Source organism: Brachyistius frenatus, unplaced genomic scaffold (assembly GCF_029030835.1).
Source record: "Brachyistius frenatus isolate BFR_SWC_R1_liver_20210118 unplaced genomic scaffold, ASM2903083v1 Contig_403, whole genome shotgun sequence".
NCBI lineage: Eukaryota > Metazoa > Chordata > Actinopteri > Embiotocidae > Brachyistius > Brachyistius frenatus.
Window position 1 is genome coordinate 82501 of NW_027211002.1, and position 18946 is coordinate 101446.

General features: G+C 47.7%; 2 protein-coding genes and 1 pseudogene across 3 annotated transcripts; 1 reads left to right on the forward strand and 2 right to left on the reverse strand.

The window, feature by feature from the left end:
* LOC138636750 (gelsolin-like) overlaps positions 1-3289 on the forward strand; it is a 6429-nt pseudogene extending 3140 nt beyond the window's left edge.
* A 239-nt stretch (positions 3290-3528) lies between these two features.
* On the reverse strand, positions 3529-12708 carry dab2ipa (DAB2 interacting protein a). 2 transcript variants are annotated; one of them, XM_069724960.1, is made up of 18 exons: positions 12404-12708; positions 11538-11682; positions 11292-11464; positions 10431-10702; positions 10124-10332; positions 9786-9930; positions 8619-8763; positions 8273-8509; positions 7471-7660; positions 7146-7381; positions 6685-6776; positions 6112-6588; positions 5745-6025; positions 5543-5656; positions 5359-5481; positions 4747-4826; positions 4555-4642; positions 3529-4479 (listed from the first exon to the last, which is right to left on the reverse strand). In XM_069724960.1, the coding sequence occupies exons 2-18, from the start codon at positions 11673-11675 to the stop codon at positions 4309-4311; spliced, it is 3171 nt and encodes a 1056-aa protein (XP_069581061.1). In that variant the 5' UTR covers positions 11676-11682; positions 12404-12708; the 3' UTR covers positions 3529-4308. The 2 variants fall into 2 exon arrangements, with proteins under 2 accessions (XP_069581061.1, XP_069581062.1); XM_069724961.1 differs by lacking the exon at positions 12404-12708 and adding an exon at positions 12000-12110.
* On the reverse strand, positions 12660-16412 carry LOC138636742 (ras/Rap GTPase-activating protein SynGAP). The gene is made up of 6 exons (XM_069724950.1): positions 16338-16412; positions 15829-15931; positions 14555-14631; positions 13354-13463; positions 13160-13232; positions 12660-12791 (listed from the first exon to the last, which is right to left on the reverse strand). The coding sequence occupies exons 1-6, from the start codon at positions 16386-16388 to the stop codon at positions 12660-12662; spliced, it is 546 nt and encodes a 181-aa protein (XP_069581051.1). The 5' UTR covers positions 16389-16412.
* Between the last annotated feature and the right edge of the window lie 2534 nt (positions 16413-18946).

Below are 18946 nucleotides of genomic sequence, written 5' to 3' on the forward strand. Positions count from 1 at the left end.
CAAGATCAAGATCAAGATCAAGATCAGGATCAGCAACAAAACAGCGTCTACACCCGACATGGCGATCTCTGACCTCTGACCTGTGACATCCTTTCTTCGGACAGGTGCTGTTTGACGTGTCACAGCTTCACCAATCAGAGTCCATGGCAGCGCAGTACAGCATGGTGGACCCCGGAGACAGAGACAAACAGGTGAGAAGGGGGAGGGGCTTAAACAGGTATCAGCTGTTCTACCATGTAATCAGTAATATACATCTACAGCTGTCTGTCGGTCTGTCTGCCTGCCTGTCTGTCTGTCTATCTGTTTGTCTACCTGTCTGTAGATCTGGCGTATTTAGGGACCAGAGAAGGTGCCGGTAGACACGGCGTCCTTCGGCCAGTTCTTTGGAGGAGACAGTTACATCATCCTGTACGAGTACGAACACGTCAGCAGACGCGGTCACGTCATCTACATATGGTGAGACGTTACATACGCGTTGTTCCCAACGTGAAAATCAGCATCAGCTTCTCTCAGACTAGGTCTCACACTGCATCTCGCACTGGATCTCAGACCAGGTGATCCACCTCAGGATGTTTCAGCTGCCCTCTGGTGGTGGATTTTTGTCACAGCATGATAAATCTGTCTATCTCTCTTCAGGCAGGGGGCGGAGTCGAGCAAAGACGAGGTTGCAGCGTCGGCCATCTTGGCTGTCCAGCTGGACAATGAACTGGGAGGCAGTGCTGTTCAGGTATGTCAACAGGGCATGTCCATGAGGGCGGGGACTAGGCCTCACCGCTACCTGTCTTTGTGCAGGTGAGGGTGGTTCAGGGAAAAGAACCCGCCCACCTCATGAGCCTGTTTCGTGGCCAACCAATGGTGGTGTACAAGGGCGGGACTTCCAGGGAGGGTGGACACTCAGAGGTGGCAGAGACCCGCCTCTTCCAGGTTCGAGCCAATCCAGCGAGAGCAACCAAAGCTGTGGAGGTGAGACAACCAGAGCCATACAGAGACTGGGTTCTGTCAGGAACGCCCCATGTTTCAGTTCAGAACGTCTTTGTTGAGAAGGTTTTAGTCCAGAGAACGTTGTAGTCTAGAGAACGTTGTAGTCCAGAGAATGTTTTAGTTTTAGTCTCGAGAACGTTGTAGTCCAGAGAATGTTTTAGTTTTAGTCTCGAGAACGTTGTAGTCCAGAGAACGTTGTAGTCCGGAGAACATTGTAGTCTAGAAAATGTTGTAGTCCAGAGAATGTTGTGGTCTTGAGTACGTTTTAGTTTTAGTCTGGAGAATGTTGTACTATAGAGAACGTTGTTGTCCATAGAACATTGTAGTCTACAGAACGTTGTAGTCTAGAGAACGTTGTAGTCCAGAGAATGTTGTAGTCTAGAGAATGTTGTAGTCTAGAGAACGTTGTAGTTCTGAGAACGTTGTAGTCCGTAGAATGTTGTAGTCCAGAGAACGTTGTAGTATAGAGAACGTTGTAGTCCATAGAACGTTGTAGTCCAGAGAACATTGTAGTCCAAAGAACATTGTAGTCCGTAGAATGTTGTAGTCCAGAGAACGTTGTAGTCCAGAGAACGCTGTAATTCAGACAACGTTGTAGTCTACAGAACGTTGTAGTTCTGAGAACATTGTAGTCCAGATAATGTTGTAGTTCTGAGAACGTCATAGACCAGAGAACATTGTTGTCCAGAGAACGTTGTAGTCTAGAGAACGTTGTAGTCTACAGAAGGTTGCAGTCTAGAGAACGTTATATTTCAGAGAACGTTGTAGTCTACAGAACGTTGTAGTCCAGAGAACATTGTAGTATAGAGAACGTTGTAGTCCATAGAATGTTGTAGTCCAGAGAACGTTGTAGTCCTGAGAATGTTGTAGTCTAGAGAACGTTTTAGTCTAGAGAACGTTGTACTCCATAGAACGTTGTAGTCCAGAGAACGTTGTAGTCCTGAGAATGTTGTAGTCTAGAGAACGTTTTAGTCCAGAGAACGTTGTACTCCATAGAACGTTGTAGTCCAGAGAACGTTGTAGTTCTGAGTCTCATGTCATGGAGTCGATACCAGTCAGACCAGGTGGAGCTTGATGGACTTTTCTGTCCTCCTCAGGTTGACCCGTCCTCCTCCAGTCTGAACTCTAGTAACGTCTTTGTTCTCGTCTCCTCTTTGGGTTCCTGGATGTGGAAAGGGAGGAGCAGTCGTTCGGCTGAAGTCGAGGGAGCTGAACACCTGGCCGGGATCCTGCAGGTGACCCCCACTGTGCTGGAGGAGGAAGGTGAGGGGTCACATTGACTTTAAATCAGTTGAATCATCAAACGCGGCTTTCTGTCGTTACAGGTGCATTCTGGGAGGTGTTTGGGGGACAGGAGGACTACTGTCGTTCTCCCAGGCTGAAGAACCAGATGGACGCTCATCCTCCTCGTCTGTTCGCCTGCTCCAACAAGACCGGAACCTTCCAGGTCTGTCTGCTGGGTCACATGGTCACATGACGGTTAACTCACTGCTGTTCAGCTTTGTTTTGTCAGGAAATGTTAGGAGTGTTTGCTCAGTATTTAGTAGGTGGTTTTTGGGGTTTCGGTGTTTGTTTGTTTTTTGTTTTTTTTTTGGGGGGGGGGGGGGGTTCGGTAAGCGGTTGTCAGGGGTTCGTTTGGCGATTTGATCGGCGGGTCGCTCTGCAGTTGTCGGGGGTTTCAGTAGGTGGTTGCATCTTTGTTTACCGTAAACACTAAAATGCTTGTGGCAAACAAAGCGATAGATAACATCCCATCCGATTGTGTGTTCAGATGGAGGAGGTTCCAGGTGAGCTGACACAAAATGATCTTGTCCCTGATGATGTCATGATCTTGGATACCTGGGACCAGGTGAGTCTCTACTCCTGTCAGCTTGGTTGTAGGTCCCTGGGTCCTCTCGGGGCCTCACCTCCCGCGTGCTCCTGCAGGTGTTCATTTGGATCGGAAACGAGGCTCACGAGAAGATGGAGGCTACGACATTTGGTGAGGCGGACAGCAAGTTCTGATTAATTATTGGTTGTGATTGGCCAGTGAGCCCAGAACTAGATGAGCTGTTAGCCTTCAGTCAGGGCTGAGGATGCTAATGGCTAACTCTTATTTTCTGTGCAGCTCGAGAGCGACCCGGCCGACAGAGACCCCCGAACCTCCATCGTGACAGTGAAACAGGGATTTGAACCACCAACCTTCACTGGATGGTTCCTGGGATGGGACCGCGAGTACTGGACCATCAACCTGCTGCAGCGCCTCCTCCAGGGCCTGTGACATCACTTCCTGTTTTGATTCAGTGGAGTCTCACTGCCTAAATGAATAAAAACCTGTCTGTCTGCTAGTCACTGAGTACTCAGGTGTCACTCATCACCATGGCAACAGTTTGACAGTGTATTCGTTTATTGGAGCGTCTTTCTTTATAAATATTGTTGATAAATAACAATAACAGGCTCGAACATCCAGAACAGAGACAGAAGCCACAGTGAACACGGTGTGTGTGTGTGTGTGTGTTTGTCTGTGTGTGTGTCTGTGTGTGTTTGGTGTTCACAAACTAGTCATCACAATTTAAAGTTTTTACTGTATTACAATAGAATCTGTTTACATTAAAATCAGTAGAATTCTCTGAAACAACACAAACTAGCGTCTAAGTCTGCGGAGGACCTCACCTCGTCAGGCCTAGAGAGGCCAACACAATCACTTAAAGCTGGACCTAGGCTAACACTTTATCCCTGCTTCCATTCTTTGTGCTAAGCTAGGCTAACTTTGTGTGAAGTGGCTCAGACAGAAATGCTGGACTGTTCCTTTAAAACTTCTAAAACAGGTTTGTTGTTGACGTTAATGTCTAAAACCGATAAACTCCAGAGTCATAAACAGGTGGAGGTGTAGAGTCATAAACAGGTGGAGGTGTAGAGTCATGAACAGGTGGAGGTGTAGAGTCATGAACAGGTGGAGGTGTAGAGTCATGATCAGGTGGAGGTGTAGAGTCATGAACAGGTGGAGGTGTAGAGTCATGAACAGGTGGAGATGCTCCAGCAGGTGCAGATACTTCTCACGACATCATGTTGGTTGTTTCAGGTTCTTATCAGGAAGTGCCAGTAAACAGGATATGATGTCATACTTCATAACAATAAAGAGGAAACATGCAAAACAAAAACAGGAAATGAGGGTACCTATTAAAAGGGACGCAGTCAGGTCAGAGGTTAATCTGTTGCTGTAGGAGATAGTTGATTGACAGGTTTGAAGAAACTACGTCAGCATGGGGTGAATGAGTTAGCCCCGCCTCCAGCTGTCAGACTGATGAGGTAAAGCCCCTCCCCCTCGGAGTGACAGCCAATCCGTGCTCAGCAGTTTCCTGAGTTGCGGAACTCTCCATTCTCGGTGATCTGCAGAGATGACGTGTTGCTAGGAGACAGGCCGTTCCTCTGTGATGTCACAGCGTACCGTTCCTTCAGCTGAGTCAGTGCCGCCATCAGACGAGTGTTCGCCGCATCGAGGCTCGCAATCCTCTTCTCCTGAGGGACAGACAGGTGAGAGATAGACAGGTGAGAGACAGACAGGTGAGAGAGACAGGTGAGAGAGACAGCTACCTGTGCCTCTATGATCTTCTGCTTGGAGTCCACAACAGCCTGCATGTCAGAGTGGTCCTTCTTCAACTCCTCCTCTACTGCCATCAACCTGCAGAGGTCAGAGGTCAGAGGAGGATCTATACACTGAACCCACTGGTCACAGACAGACAGACAGGTGTTTAGCCAGAGACGTTCAGACAGACAGGTGTGTACCTGCTGATGATGCTGTTCATCTGCAGGTCTTTGTCGTCCTGCAGCCTCCTCAGTCGACTCTCTGTGTCCTCCAGCCGAGCCTGAAACACACACACACACACACACGCACGCACGCACGCACGCACGCACGCACGCACACACACACACATGTTTGTCATACTGTTTTGTATCTGTGCTGTTTGTGTCACTGTGTGGACTGTGCTGACAGGTCATCATTGTAAATGAGAATTGGTTCTCAATTGATTTTACCTGGTTAAATAAAGGTCATATACACACAAAACCTTCTATAGGTCCATCTGGGTCATGTGACCTGGTTACAGGTGTGTACAGGTGTGTGTACAGGTGTGTACAAGTGTGTGTCTATAGGTGTGTACAGGTGTGTGTATAGGTGTGTACAGGTGTGTGTACAGGTGTGTGTATACGTGTGTACAGGTGTGTGTATAGGTGTGTACAGCTGTGTGTACAGGTGTGTGTATAGGTGTGTGTACAGGTGTGTGTATAGGTGTGTACAGGTGTGTGTACAGATGTGTGTATAGGTGTGTACAGGTGTGTACAGGTGTGTGTATAGGTGTGTACAGGTATGTGTACAGGTGTGTACAGGTGTGTACAGACCTGGTACTCCTGCAGCATCCGTTGGTTCTGTTGGTCTTGAACCATCAGACGAGCTTCACACTCCTCCTGACGAAGACCTGCGATTCTCAGCTTCTCCTGCAGCAACGCGATCTCCTGATGGTACTACAGAGGAACACGGTCAGAACCAGCACAACCAGCAGACCCACAATGAAGAGTGTCTCACCTTCTCCACGAGGACGTCGTCATGGCGATCGTCCTCCGTCTCGCCATAGGAGGAGGCGGAGTTCATGTTGAGCAGCCAGGCAGCGGTTCTGTCCAGAGCGCAGGGAGAAGGAGCCTGGACACACAGACACACCTGAGCTGACACACCTGTTCACCTGGACAGGTGTTAGCCTGACAGGTTACCATGGTAACAACCCAGTTACCTTGGCAGTGGGTCGCTGTTTCTCTGGGCTGTCTCCTTTGGAGGACGACGACGTCTGTCTGAGCCGCGACTGGCTGCTGCTCGGCCAATCGGGGCTTGATGACATCATGCTGCCAGAGGCGGGGCGTGGTGGGTAGGCGGGACCTCCGCCGCTGCCACCGCTGAGCATGCTGGGGGGTGTCCGGCCTCGAGGAGGTCCCGGTGGAGCCGAGGACGGGGGTGGGGGCTGATCGATGCGTCTCTGAGGACCTGAGGAGTTCTGCCGAGGGGGGACGGAGCTACCTGAGTGGGAGGAGCAACAACAGTGACATCATCAGCCTCAGATTTGTGACAGTCTCTGTGAGCTGCGGCGTGGCGGCGACTCGTACCTGTGAGCGTCTCGTTGAGAGACAGCGCCCGGCGGGAGTAGTCCTCGCCGCTGCTGCTGCTCGACATGGCCGACATCCTCTCCCCCCTTTCTCCCCCTCCCAGCCCTACTGACATCTGGGTAAGAAATGCCGGTTTGGTTGCCATGGTGCTCCTGTCATCGACGTTGCCCTGTGACCCCACCGAGCCGTCGGAGGGCGTGGCGTCGCTCTGCTGCTGTGGTTGTCGTGGTGACGTGGTAGTCATGTGATAAACCGGGTTCTGGAAGGAGAGGGGGAGGAGCCCTGTCCTGCGCTGCCACTGACTGTCGTCGAGGCCATCGCTAGGGGAGGAGTCCTGCAGGTCCACCAGAGAAAGACTGCGGCTCTCATTGGTCAGCTCCGCCCCCTCCCTCCGGCCCCCATTGGACATTTCAAATGCCCCCTCGTTCTCATTGGGCTCTGAGTAGGACGAGCTCGGAGCCGGAGAGCCCTGCAGGCCTGACATCACAGCACAGGAGGGGTCAGATTGAGGTCACAGGTGGAGGGCAACAGATATGCAAGCTGATTGGATAAAGAAGAGAGCTGAAAGGTCACCTGATGCAGGCTGAAGACTCGAACCTTTGGTGACGAAGAACAAATCTTTGTTCTCTGGAGTCGGAGACGGAAGTCTGGTGAAGTCGACCAAGCTACACACACACACACACACACACACACACACACACACACACACACACACAGATAGACATAAGCAACAAAATATTTGTGTAGTAACACCTAGTGACCGTTGATCAATTCTCATGTTACCTGTTGTAACCATGGTTACATGGTTACAACAGGTAAACATGATTTCTGCTGTTCACACATCAGAAATCTTGATGTCCAATCCTCTGACAGCAGAACTGTAGCGATACCAAAACCAGGTGCTGGTGTTGCTGCAGGTGTGTGTTGCCTGCTTAAGTCCTGCCCTCAGTCAGCGTGATTGGTCGGTGCTTGTTTGATGTCCGTTGATGACTGATCATCTGGATGCTAACGCTAACAGGAAACACGGTGCTCACCCTCCGTCCAGTCCCACGCCGCCCTGCAGGCCAATGGAGGGATTACAGGCCGCCAAAGGAGGAGACAGGGGCGGAGACAGAGGGGGCGGAGACAGAGGGGGCGGAGACACCCCACGCTGAGGCTCTGGGGAAGAAATGGCTATGCCCCCAGCGTTGGCCACGCCCCCTGGGTTAGCAAGCGCTGCGGACACATCTCTGAGGATCCGAGGAAGAGGACCGAGCTTCAGTAGACATGACTGGAGAGAGAGACAGGTGGAGAGAGAAAGACAGGTAGTAAGGTATGTTACCTGGTCATCAGGTGTGTTACCTAGTCGTCAGGTGTTACCTGGTCGAGCTCGGTCAGCAGGGTGTGCAGGCTGGACAGCTCTCTGCCGAGGTCTATGTATCCGTCGAAGCCGGCCGTGTGATTCAGTCCGTCGGGGTTCGAGATCTCCTGCAGGAAACGCTGCATGCTGCTCCACTGACGCTCCACAAAGTCATTCATGAACAGCATGTACTCCTCTTTAGTACCAAACCTGCAGCCACAGGTGAGAGGAGACAGGTCAGGGGAGACAGGTAAGAGGAGACAGGTGAAGGGAGACAGGTGAGAGGAGACAGGTGAAGGGAGACAGGTCAGGGGAGACAGGTGGGAGGAGACAGGTGAAGGGAGACAGGTGAGAGGAGACAGGTCAGGAGACAGGTGAGAGAAGACAGGTGAAGGGAGACAGGTGAGAGGAGACAGGTCAGGGGAGACAGGTGAGAGAAGACAGGTGAAGGGAGACAGGTGAGAGGAGACAGGAGACAGGACAGGTGAGAGGAGACAGGTGAGAGGAGACAAGTCAGGGGAGACAGGTGAGAGGAGACAGGTGAAAGGAGACAGGTGAGAGGAGACAGGTGAGAGGAGACAGGTGGGAGGAGACAGGTGAGAGGAGACAGGTCAGGGGAGACAGGTAAGAGGAGACCAGGTGAGAGGAGACAGGTCAGGGGAGACAGGTGAAGGGAGACAGGTGAGAGGAGACAAGTGAGAGGAGACAGGTGAAGGGAGACAGGTGAGAGGAGACAGGTCAGGGGAGACAGGTAAGAGGAGACAGGTGAAGGGAGACAGGTGAGAGGTGAGCAGCTCCTTCACAATAAAAGCCGGGCCGTACTTGCTGAAGTTGGCGAGGTTCTGGACCACCTTGGCGATCAGAGTCAGAGTTCTGGCCGTGCGCTCGTCGGGGAACTCCTGCATCAGGTCGAACAGCGACGGTGACATCACAGCTGGACACAGGAAGCGCAGGAACAACGAGGCGCTGATAAGACGCTCGCTAATATCTGGTCGCCCACGGTTACCACACTCCTGATGCCATGATGCAAACACTTCCTTCAGCTCCCGGGGGAAGACCCTGGAAGGGGGGAGGAGGGTTACCTCTATGATGTGTGTGTGTGTTATCTGTATTGTGTGTGTGTGTGTGTGTGTGTGTGTGTGTGTGTGTGTGTGTGTGTGTGTGTTACCTGTATGAGTCCAGGATCTTGCAGAAGGCCAATTCGCAGCACATCCTCAGGTTGGCCTGATGCTCTGAGAGGTCAGAGGTCGCACAGCGAGACGGGTCAACCTCACAGTTCTCATCAGACTCATACAGAGCTTTGATGAACTCACCTGACACACACACACACACACACACACACACATCATACAGGTAACACACACACACACACACACACACACACACACACACACACACACAAGCTCATCTGAACGATCACTATAATCACAATAAACAGGTCTGTGTGTGTTTCTGTGTGTGCGTTTCTGTGTGTGTGTGTCTGTGTGTGTGTCTGTGTGTATTTCTGAATGTGTTTCTGTGTGTGTTTCTGAGTGTGTTTCTGTGTCTGTGTTTCTGAATGTGTTTTTGTGTGTGTGTTTCTGTGTGTGTGTGTTTCTGAGTTTGTTTCTGTGTGTGTGTGTTTCTGTGTGTGTTTCTGAGTGTGTGTTTTTGTGTGTGTGTTTCTGTGTGTGTGTGTTTCTGTGTGTGTTTCTGTGTGTGTGTGTGTGTGTGTTTCTGTGTGTGTTTCTGAGTGTGTGTTTCTGAGTGTGTTTCTGAGTGTGTTTCTGAATGTGTTTCTGTGTGTGTGTTTTTGTGTGTTTCTGAGTGTGTGTGTGTTTCTGAGTGTGTGTGTGTTTCTGTGTGTGTGTTTTTGTGTGTTTCTGAGTGTGTTTCTGAATGTGTTTCTGAGTGTGTTTCTGAATGTGTTTCTGTGTGTGTTTCTGAATGTGTTTCTGAGTGTGTTTCTGTGTGTGTTTCTGAGTGTGTTTCTGTGTGTGTTTCTGAATGTGTTTCTGTGTGTGTGTTTCTGTGTATTTCTGAGTGTGTTTCTGTGTGTGTTTTTGTGTGTTTCTGAGTGTGTTTCTGTGTGTGTTTCTGAATGTGTTTCTGAGTGTGTTTCTGAATGTGTTTCTGAGTGTGTTTCTGAATGTGTTTCTGTGTGTGTTTCTGAATGTGTTTCTGTGTGTGTTTCTGTGTGTGTGTTTCTGAGTGTGTTTCTGTGTGTGTTTCTGAATGTGTTTCTGTGTGTTTCTGTGTGTGTTTCTGAATGTGTTTCTGTGTGTGTTTCTGTGTGTGTGTTTCTGAGTGTGTTTCTGTGTGTGTTTCTGTGTGTGTTTCTGAGTGTTTTGTGTACCGAGGGCATCCTGCAGGTACTTCTGTCCAATCAGCTTCAAGTATTCCTCGATACTTTTTGTCGCCAGCGTGTTCTCTCTAAAAATTAGCTGGTCATTGTCACGACAACGGTCCACCTCTGACATCATCAGGTCTGTCAGGAAGTCCTGCACAGGGGTCAAAGATCATACTCATTGGGGTGAAGGATGCAGGATGATTTGGGGCAATCAGGTGGTGTCATGCTGCAGTGGGAGGAGTCTGGTATTGTGGGAGGAGTCAGGGTCCAGTGGGTGGGGGTTGGGTGAAGTGGGAGGGGTCAGGGTGCATTGGGAGGAGTCATGGTGCAGTGGGAAGAGCTACCTTGGCCTTGCCGGTGCTGTGCAGGATGTGCACCAGCGCAGCAGCCAGCTCCTCCTTGGCTCTCAGACTGATGGAGGCCTCGAGGGTGGAGCAGAGCAGCAGGTAGTTGGAGCTGATGTACTCAGCAAACTCCTTGTACTGCTCCATCGGAAGGATCACCAGACTCTGGTACCGGGCCTTTACCCGGACCATCGGAACCGAGGACTTACCTACCGGGGACAGAGGCGGGGAGAGTGAGACAGGGAGACAGAAAGACAGGGAGGGTGAGACAGGGACCAGGTCTTGCACACAGCTCCAGTCCACCAACCTCGGCTCGTACTGGGCGTGCTCACTGTGTACCACTTCTCCACCAGCTGTCTCCCGGTCACCATGGCAACGGGGATGTTGACCAACCCGACGTAGCTGCTCTTGTCCTTCTTCCTCTTTCTGTCCGTGTCCTTGTAGAGGTGCAGCGTGACGGAGCCGACGGACGGCACGCTGCTGAAGTCGAAGCGCTCGCCCCAGAAGATGTTGTCCGTCTTCAGCTTACATGACGTTCGAGCGTAGAGACTGTCGTCCAGACACAGCTCGCAGAAGTACCTGCAGTACAAGTACCACTGTAACTGCAGTACAAGTACCACTGTTACTGCAGTACTGATACTACTGTAACCACAGTACAAGTACTACTGTTGCTACAGTACTGACACTACTGTAACTGCAGTACAAGTACCACTGTTACTGCAGTACTGATACTACTGTTACTGCATTACAAGTACCACTGTTACTGCAGTACTGATACTACTGTAACTGCAGTACAAGTACCACTGTTACTGCAGTACTGATACTACTGTAACCACAGTACAAGTACTACTGTTACTGCAGTACTGACACTACTGTAACTGCAGTACAAGTACCACTGTAACTGCAGTACAAGTACCACTGTTACTGCAGTACTGATACTACTGTAACCACAGTACAAGTACTACTGTTGCTACAGTACTGACACTACTGTAACTGCAGTACAAGTACCACTGTTACTGCAGTACTGATACTACTGTAACTGCAGTACAAGTACCACTGTTACTGCAATACTGATACTACTGTTACTGCAGTACAAGTACTACTGTTACTGCAGTTCAAGTACCATTGTTACTACAGCACTAGTACTACGTTAATACTGCACTAGTACCGTTTCTTAGCTGCCAGGTCCTTTGCCTCCACCACCCACACCGTCAGCAGGTTCTCGTGTCTCCGGCTGTTGTCCTTGTTGGGATGAACGGCTCTACGAAGGTTTTCCATCCATTTGTCTCTTTCAGCCGCCGAGCGACACGAGAAACACTTGGTTCCCGTCGAGGTCGTTACCTAGGAAACACACAGCAGGTCATTGACACGGAAACAACAGGGAGCCATCTGAGTGTACTCTGTGTACTAGTACCTCAAAGCAGTAGTCCTGTCCCAGCAGGGAGGAGTGAACAGGTTTGATGGTCACTGATTGGTCCATCCTGAGCTCCAGAGATGAAACACAACCGGCGCTTAGCAACGACTCCTGGCTACCACACCGCAGCCGCCGCATCACACACCTAGGAACACACACACACACACACACACACACACACACACACACACACACACACACACACACACACACACACACACACACACACACACACACACGTGTCCAGGTTTAAATCCAGGTTCAGGTTTAAGTCCAGGTCCAGGTTTAAGTCTAGGTCCAGGTTCAGGTTTAAGTCCAGGTCCAGGTTTAGGTTCAGATTCAGGGTTAAGTCCAGGTTCAGGTCCAGTGAAGAGGAGCTTAAGTCATAAGCTCCTCCCACCACAGACAACACTGAACCCTGACTGATCACCAGCAGTGACCTCTGACCCCCCCAACCCTTACCTCCACACACACAGGTTGATGTCCGTTAGCTCCTTATTATCTGAACAAGCTGCTTAATGTTTGCTGCTTACAATGCTAATGCTGCAGGGACATATATGTGTGTGTGTGTGTGCGCGCGCGTGTCCTTGTTTAGTTAAACATGTTAGCTAACAGCGTGTGTCTGAGGGTTAGCCACATGCTAACAGAGCAGGCTAGCTGTGCAGACTGCAGCCCTGGCTAACACACACACACACACACACACACACACACACACACACACACACACACACACACACACACACACACACACACACACACAAAGACACAGCATGCATGGACATGCAAATTAGATAGACAACCCCCCACACACACACACTGCAGCACATTTTGTTCGGCGGACAAAGACAGTTAATGCAGAGACTCACCGAGCATCCTGTGTAAGGAGGAGGAGGAGGAGAAGGAAGAGGAGGAGAGGGGGATGGGGGGAGGGGATGGGGGGTTACGGATCCATGTCCTCCTTCAGCAGCAGGAGGGAGAATAAAGATGGAGGAGCTGCTGATCCCGACTCTGAAGACTGCCTGCCTGTCTGTCTGTCTGCCTGCCTGTCTGTCTGCCTGCCTGCCTGCCTGCCTGCCTGTCTCTGATCCTTCAGCTCCTTGTCTCTGTGACTTGTCCTCTCTGTCAGCAGTCGCTCCTCCCACATGGAGCTGCCCTAGTTACTGTCTCCTCTGTCCTCATCCCCTCTGTCCTCATCTCCTCGTCCTCTCTGTCCTCGTCTCCTCTGTCCTCGTCGAGTATTCCTGAGCCCATGCACTGATTTCCACCACAGAATCTGAGGTTTTTAGATCAAACTGTGTAAATCATCATCAGAGACCCTTGAAATGTTCAGAAAGTCTACAGCAATGAAGCAACGAACCAGGCGACATGTTCTGGTGACATCATGTTTCAAGAGGGGCGGAGCTTCACTGTCCAAGACCGAAGAAGGCGTCAGGTCAGGAGACACCAGTTGAGTTTTCAGAGTCAGACTGTCAACACCGGGTTCTGCTGGACTGTCTGAGGGGAACATTCACTGAACCACCTGAACTGTGGCGCCATGTTGGTAAATATCAGTCAGGTATAAAGGTTCTGGTCGGGTCCATATGATTCTGATCTGAAGCTTCAAGTCTCAACAAATCAAATACTGGGACCACAACCAGAACTCTGACTGGGACCAGACCCTGGACCAGGACCAGAACCAGAACCAGACCCAAAACTCTGACCAGGATCAGAAGCAGAGAAACAAATGTGGACTCAGTCTGGGTGTTTGTGTGTCAGGGAGGTCTGACTGAAGGTTCCGATGGGAAACTGGAATTGTGGGGAATTAATCCTGGTGTACCTGGTGTCAGCGGTGCTAATCTGGTCGGTCTTCATGCTGCTCCGACGAGACAGTTTGGGCTGAGACCGGGTCCGACGAAGAGACTGCTTCAACCTCCGAGACAGGAAACCCTGAGAAGGAAGAGGAGCAGGAGGAGGATTTAAATTAGCAGATATTTGAATGGAGTTTGGTGCTCAGCAGGTCACACCAGGATCATCACCTGATTGAACACTGTGGGTTTGGAAACATCAACCATAAGCAGTAATCAACCAGTAAACAACAACCAGTAATCAACCGGTAACCAACAACCAGTGATCAACCAGTAAACAACCGGTAACCAACAACCAGTAAACAACAACCAGTAATCAACCAGTAAACAACCAGTAATCAACCAGTAAACAACCAACAATAAACCAGTAATCAACCTCTAATCAACCAGTAAACAACAACCAGAAATCAACCACTAAGCAACAACCAGTAATCAACCAGTACACAATCAGTAATTAACCAATAAACAACCACTAATCAACCAGTAAACAACCAGTAATCAACAACCAGTAATCAACCGGTAACCAACAACCAGTAAACAACAACCAGTAATCAACCAGTAAACAACCAATAATCAACCAGTAATCAACCTCTAATCAACCAGTAAACAACCAGTAATCAACCAGTAAATAACAACTGGTAATTAACCAGTAAACAACCACAAATCAACCAGTAAACAACCAGCAATCAACCACTAATCAACCAGTAAACAACCAGTACACAATCAGTAATTAACCAATAAACAACCACTAATCAACCAGTAAACAACAACCACTAATCAACCGGTAACCAACAACCAGTAATTAACCAGTAAACAACCACTAATCAACCAGTAAACAACCACTAATCAACTAGTAAACAACCAGTAAACAAAAACCACTAATCAACCAGTAAACAAAAACCACTAATCAACCAGTAGTCAACCAGTAATTAACCAGTAACCGCATCCAAGAACCAGGTTTATGGAGGACCAGATCAGAACCATGATCAGACTAAGAACCAGGAGCCTTCAGGTCCATGGAGACACCACCTGTTTCTGTGATGTACCTGTCTCACCTGCAGGTGGAGTCACTCAGCTGATCTACAGCTGGTGGCAGCTCAACTCCTGTTACCATAGAAACAACAGACTGATCTGAGCAGGGGGAGGGAGGGATGTGTGTGTGTGTGTGCTCACTGTCACTCTGGCAGTGGGCGTGTCCACGGAAGCCCCACTGGGCATGCTCTGTCTGCGCACCCCCCTCTCTGAAGCATCTGGAACAGACAAAGTGCATCATGGGAGCGTCTGTAGTTTTCAATAGCCGAGTTGGCCCGTTTTTGCCTCAGCTATTGCTATAGTAACTGGTAGTGGGATGTTGTCATTGTGACCAGCAGCAGTCAGTGTGTGTTTCAGTGATGTCATTTAATCAAATAATTAGAGTCCAAAACTATGTGGACACTGTCACTGTTCTTTACGTATTCCTAACTCTTTCCATGTTCTTCATGTGTTATATACATGTTTTTCACAGATTCTTTACGTGTTCCTCACATTTTCTTCATGTGTTCTTTGGGTTCGTCACATGGTTTTGTTACATGTTCTTCATATGTTCTTTACATGTACTTCACATGTTGTTTCCATGTTCTTCATGTGTTCTTCCCATGTTCTTTACATGTTATTCACATTTCTTTCCATGCTCTTGACATGTTCTTTGTGTTCTTGACCTGTTCTTCACGTGCTCTTTCCATGCTCTTCATGTGTTATTTACAAGTTCCTCACGTGTTCTTTGTGTTTCTCATGTTTTGTTTATATGTTCTTTACATGTACTTCACATGTTCATGTGTTCTTCCCATGTTCTTTGTGTTCTTCACATGTTCCTCACATCTTAACTGGCTCTTTACATGTTCTTAACATTTTCTTCATGTGTTCTTTACATGTCCTTCATGTGTTGGTTCCATGTTCTTCAAGTATTCTTTACAGTATTTAAAGGAACATCTTGCTGTATTGACAGAACGGTGTCATGCATGTGTGACGTGTTAATTCCAACATGCTCCGCTGATCACTGCTCTGACAGAGGTTCGGTCTCTGCGCTGTTATTGATCTGTGATGTACATTTATCAATAAAGTTGGAACAGCTCATCTCGGTGACCTTCAACCCCGTGTCTGCATCCTCAGCAGCTTTGGGTGACTTCAGTCACCGTTTCCTCCTGACCACGGCAGCATCGTCATGGTAACCAGATATCAGATTATGAGATTATTATTGACATGTCGTCCAGATTAAACTGAAATCCTGCAAAGAGCAAAACAATCTGTCTCCTCTTACCGCTCACGTCCTCCAAGTCCTCGTCCATCCTCCTGTCTGACTGTCCAACCGCCTGTCTGTTTGTCCAACGCTCGTCTGTCTGTCTGTCCAACGCCTGTCTGTCTGTCTGTCTGTCTCCTGCAGCTCTTGAAACCAGTCTCGTCTTCCTTACCTTTGTGGGCGGGGCAAGGAGCAGCTGCGGTCACATGGAGGGTGTATCTTAGCAACCACACAGTACAAGTCTCCGCCCTTTCTGCCAGGAGGAGAGGATGAACCTGAAGAAAAGAGCTGTGATCAGATCATGTTACTGATCATGTAACTGATCATGTTATTGATCATGTTATTGATCTGATGCGAGTGACTCCTGAACGGGACGATCAGTTGGATGGAAGATTCTATGTGATCTACATGTTCTCAGGGTTCTACAGGTTCTACAAGTTCTCAGGGTTCTACAGGTTCAACAGGTTGTCAAGGTTCCACATGTTCTCAGGGTTCTACAGGTTTTCAGGGTTCTACGGGTTCAACAGATTCTCAGGGTTCTACAGGTTCTATAGTTCTCAGAGTTCTACAGGTTCTCAGGCTTCTACGGGTTCTACAGGTTTTCAAGGTTCTACGGGTTCTCAGGGTTTGACAGGTTCTCAGAGTTCTAGAGGTTCTCGGGGTTCTACAGGTTCTCAGTACCTCAAGGTCATCCAGCATCAGCAGCTGAGAGTCTGAGAGGATGCAGAACATTTTACTCCAAATGTCAGGCTCAGCCTTCCGACCGCAGGACAGCCAATGGATGGAGGCACTCTTCAACTCTGTGACATCATGACAGCAGCATTATGACATAACACAGACTGTCGTCCTGTAACACACGGAGTCTGAAACAGTGAATGAGCTGTTGTTGACGATAGCAGTGGACACGAGGACAGTCGGACAAAGGACGTCCTCGCAGACGATGTTCACTGAAAAACTCAAAATATTCAGTCTGCAGACGAAAACGTTTAAAATGGGACAAAACTTGATGCAGAAAACAAGAAAAAAAACCACTTAAAATACATACAAACAACACCTGGAATTAAACTTAACGTTACTAATATGTAACAGTGGTAACATGTAATGGTACAGACATGTAACGGCACAAAAATTTAACGGTGGTAACTTGTAACGGTACTAACATGTAACGGTAGTAACATGTAATGGTAGCAACATGTAACGTACTAACATGTAACAGTAATAACATGTAATAGTAGTAACATAACGTTACTAACATGTAACAGTAGTAACATGTAACGGTACTAACATGTAACAGTAGCAACATGTAATGGTACTAACATGTAACAGTAGCAACATGTAATGGTACTAACATGTAACAGTAGTAACATGTAACGGTCCTAACATGTAACAGTAGTAACATGTAACGTACTAACATGTAACAGTAGTAACATGTAATGGTACTAACATGTAACAGTAGTAACATGTAACGGTCCTAACATGTAACAGTAGTAACATGTAACGTACTAACATGTAACAGTAGTAACATGTAATGGTACTAACATGTAACAGTAGTAACATGTAACGTACTAACATGTAACAGTAGTAACATGTAACGTTACTAACATGTAACAGTAGTAACATGTAATGTACTAACATGTAATGCTACTAACATGTAACAGTAGTAACGTAACGGTAGTAACGGTACTAATATGTGACAGTAGTAACATGTAAAGGCAATAACATGTAACGGTACAAAAATGTAACAGTACTAACGTGTGACAGTAACATGTAACGGTACTAACATGTAACAAGTGACAGTAGTAACATGTAACGTACTAACATGTAATGTTACTAACATGTAAAAGTAGTAACATGTAACGGTACTAACATGTAACAGTAGTAACATGTAACAGTACAAACATGTAACAGTAGTAACATGTAACGTTACTAACATGTAAAAGTAGTAACATGTAACGACTAACATGTAACAGTAGTAACATGTAACACTAGTAAGATGTAACGTACTAACATGTAACAGTAGTAACATGTAATGGTACTAACATGTAACAGTAGTAACAGGGGAGGCTGTAGCTCAGACGGTAGAGTGGGTTGCACACTAATCAGAAGGTTGGTGGTTCGATCCCCAGCTCCTCCTCTCCACATGCCTAAGCGTCCTTGAGCAAGACACTGAACCTTAAAAAAAAAAACTGCTCCCGATGGTGAACCTTCGGTGTGTTGTAAGTCGCTTTGGATAAAAGCGTCAGCTAAATGAAATGTAATAATAACATGTAACAGTAGTAACGTAATGGTACTAACATATAACAGTACTAACATGTAACAGTACAAACAATTTCATTACAGTCGCTGTTTCATCAGGAGTGTATCTCAAATGTAACGTTACTAATATGTAACAGTAGTAACGTAACGATACAAACATGTAATGCTACTAACATGTAACAGTAGTAACGCTACTAATATGTGACAGTAGTAACATGTAACGGTACGAACGTGTGACGGTAGTAACATATAACAGTAGTAACATGTAACACTAGTAAGATGTAACGTACTAACATGTAACAGTAGTAACAGGGGAGGTTGTAGCTCAGACGGTAGAGTGGGTTGCACACTAATCGGAAGGTTGGTGGTTCGATCCCCAGCTCCTCTTCTCCACATGCCCAAGTGTCCTTGAGCAAGACACTGAACCTTAAAAAAAAAATTGCTCCCGATGGTGAACCTTCGGTGTGTTGCAGGTCGCTTTGGATAAAAGCGTCAGCTAAATGAAATGTAATAATAACATGTAACAGTAGTAACGTAATGATACTAACATGTAATGGTACTAACATATAACAGTACAAACATGTAACGTACTAACATGTAACAGTAGTAACATGTAACAGTACAATTTCATTACAGTCGCTGTTTCATCAGGAGTGTATCTCAAATGTAACGTTAATAATATGTAAGTAGTAACGTAACGATACAAACATGTAATGCTACTAACATGTAACAGTAGTAACGGTACTAATATGTGACAGTAGTAAGATGTAACGGTACGAATGTGCGACGGTAGTAACATGTAACACTAGTAAGATGTAACGTACTAACATGTAACAGTAGTAACAGGGGAGGCTGTAGCTCAGACGGTAGAGTGGGTTGCACACTAATCAGAAGGTTGGTGGTTCGATCCCCAGCTCCTCCTCTCCACATGCCTAAGTGTCCTTGAGCAAGACACTGAACCTTAAAAAAAAAAAAATTGCTCCCGATGGTGAACCTTCGGTGTGTTGTAAGTCGCTTTGGATAAAAGCGTCAGC

What these genes read in the sequence shown, in the direction of transcription:
- LOC138636742 (XM_069724950.1), bottom strand. Translation starts at nt 16,388, where the DNA reads ATGTTCTGCATCCTCTCAGACTCTCAGCTGCTGATGCTGGATGACCTT. An exon ending in CGCCCACTGCCAGAGTGACA is followed by an intron (nt 13,464 to 14,554) that starts GTGAGCACACAC and finishes CTTCCTTCTCAG; the next exon opens with GGTTTCCTGTCTCGGAGGTT. An exon ending in GAGTTCTGGTTGTGGTCCCA is followed by an intron (nt 12,792 to 13,159) that starts GTATTTGATTTG and finishes GGTGGAAATCAG; the next exon opens with TGCATGGGCTCAGGAATACT.
- dab2ipa (XM_069724960.1), bottom strand. Translation starts at nt 11,675, where the DNA reads ATGCGGCGGCTGCGGTGTGGTAGCCAGGAGTCGTTGCTAAGCGCCGGT. An exon ending in TGCTGACCGAGCTCGACCAG is followed by an intron (nt 7,382 to 7,470) that starts GTAACACCTGAC and finishes CTCTCTCTCCAG; the next exon opens with TCATGTCTACTGAAGCTCGG. An exon ending in ATGAACAGCATCATCAGCAG is followed by an intron (nt 4,643 to 4,746) that starts GTACACACCTGT and finishes TGACCTCTGCAG; the next exon opens with GTTGATGGCAGTAGAGGAGG.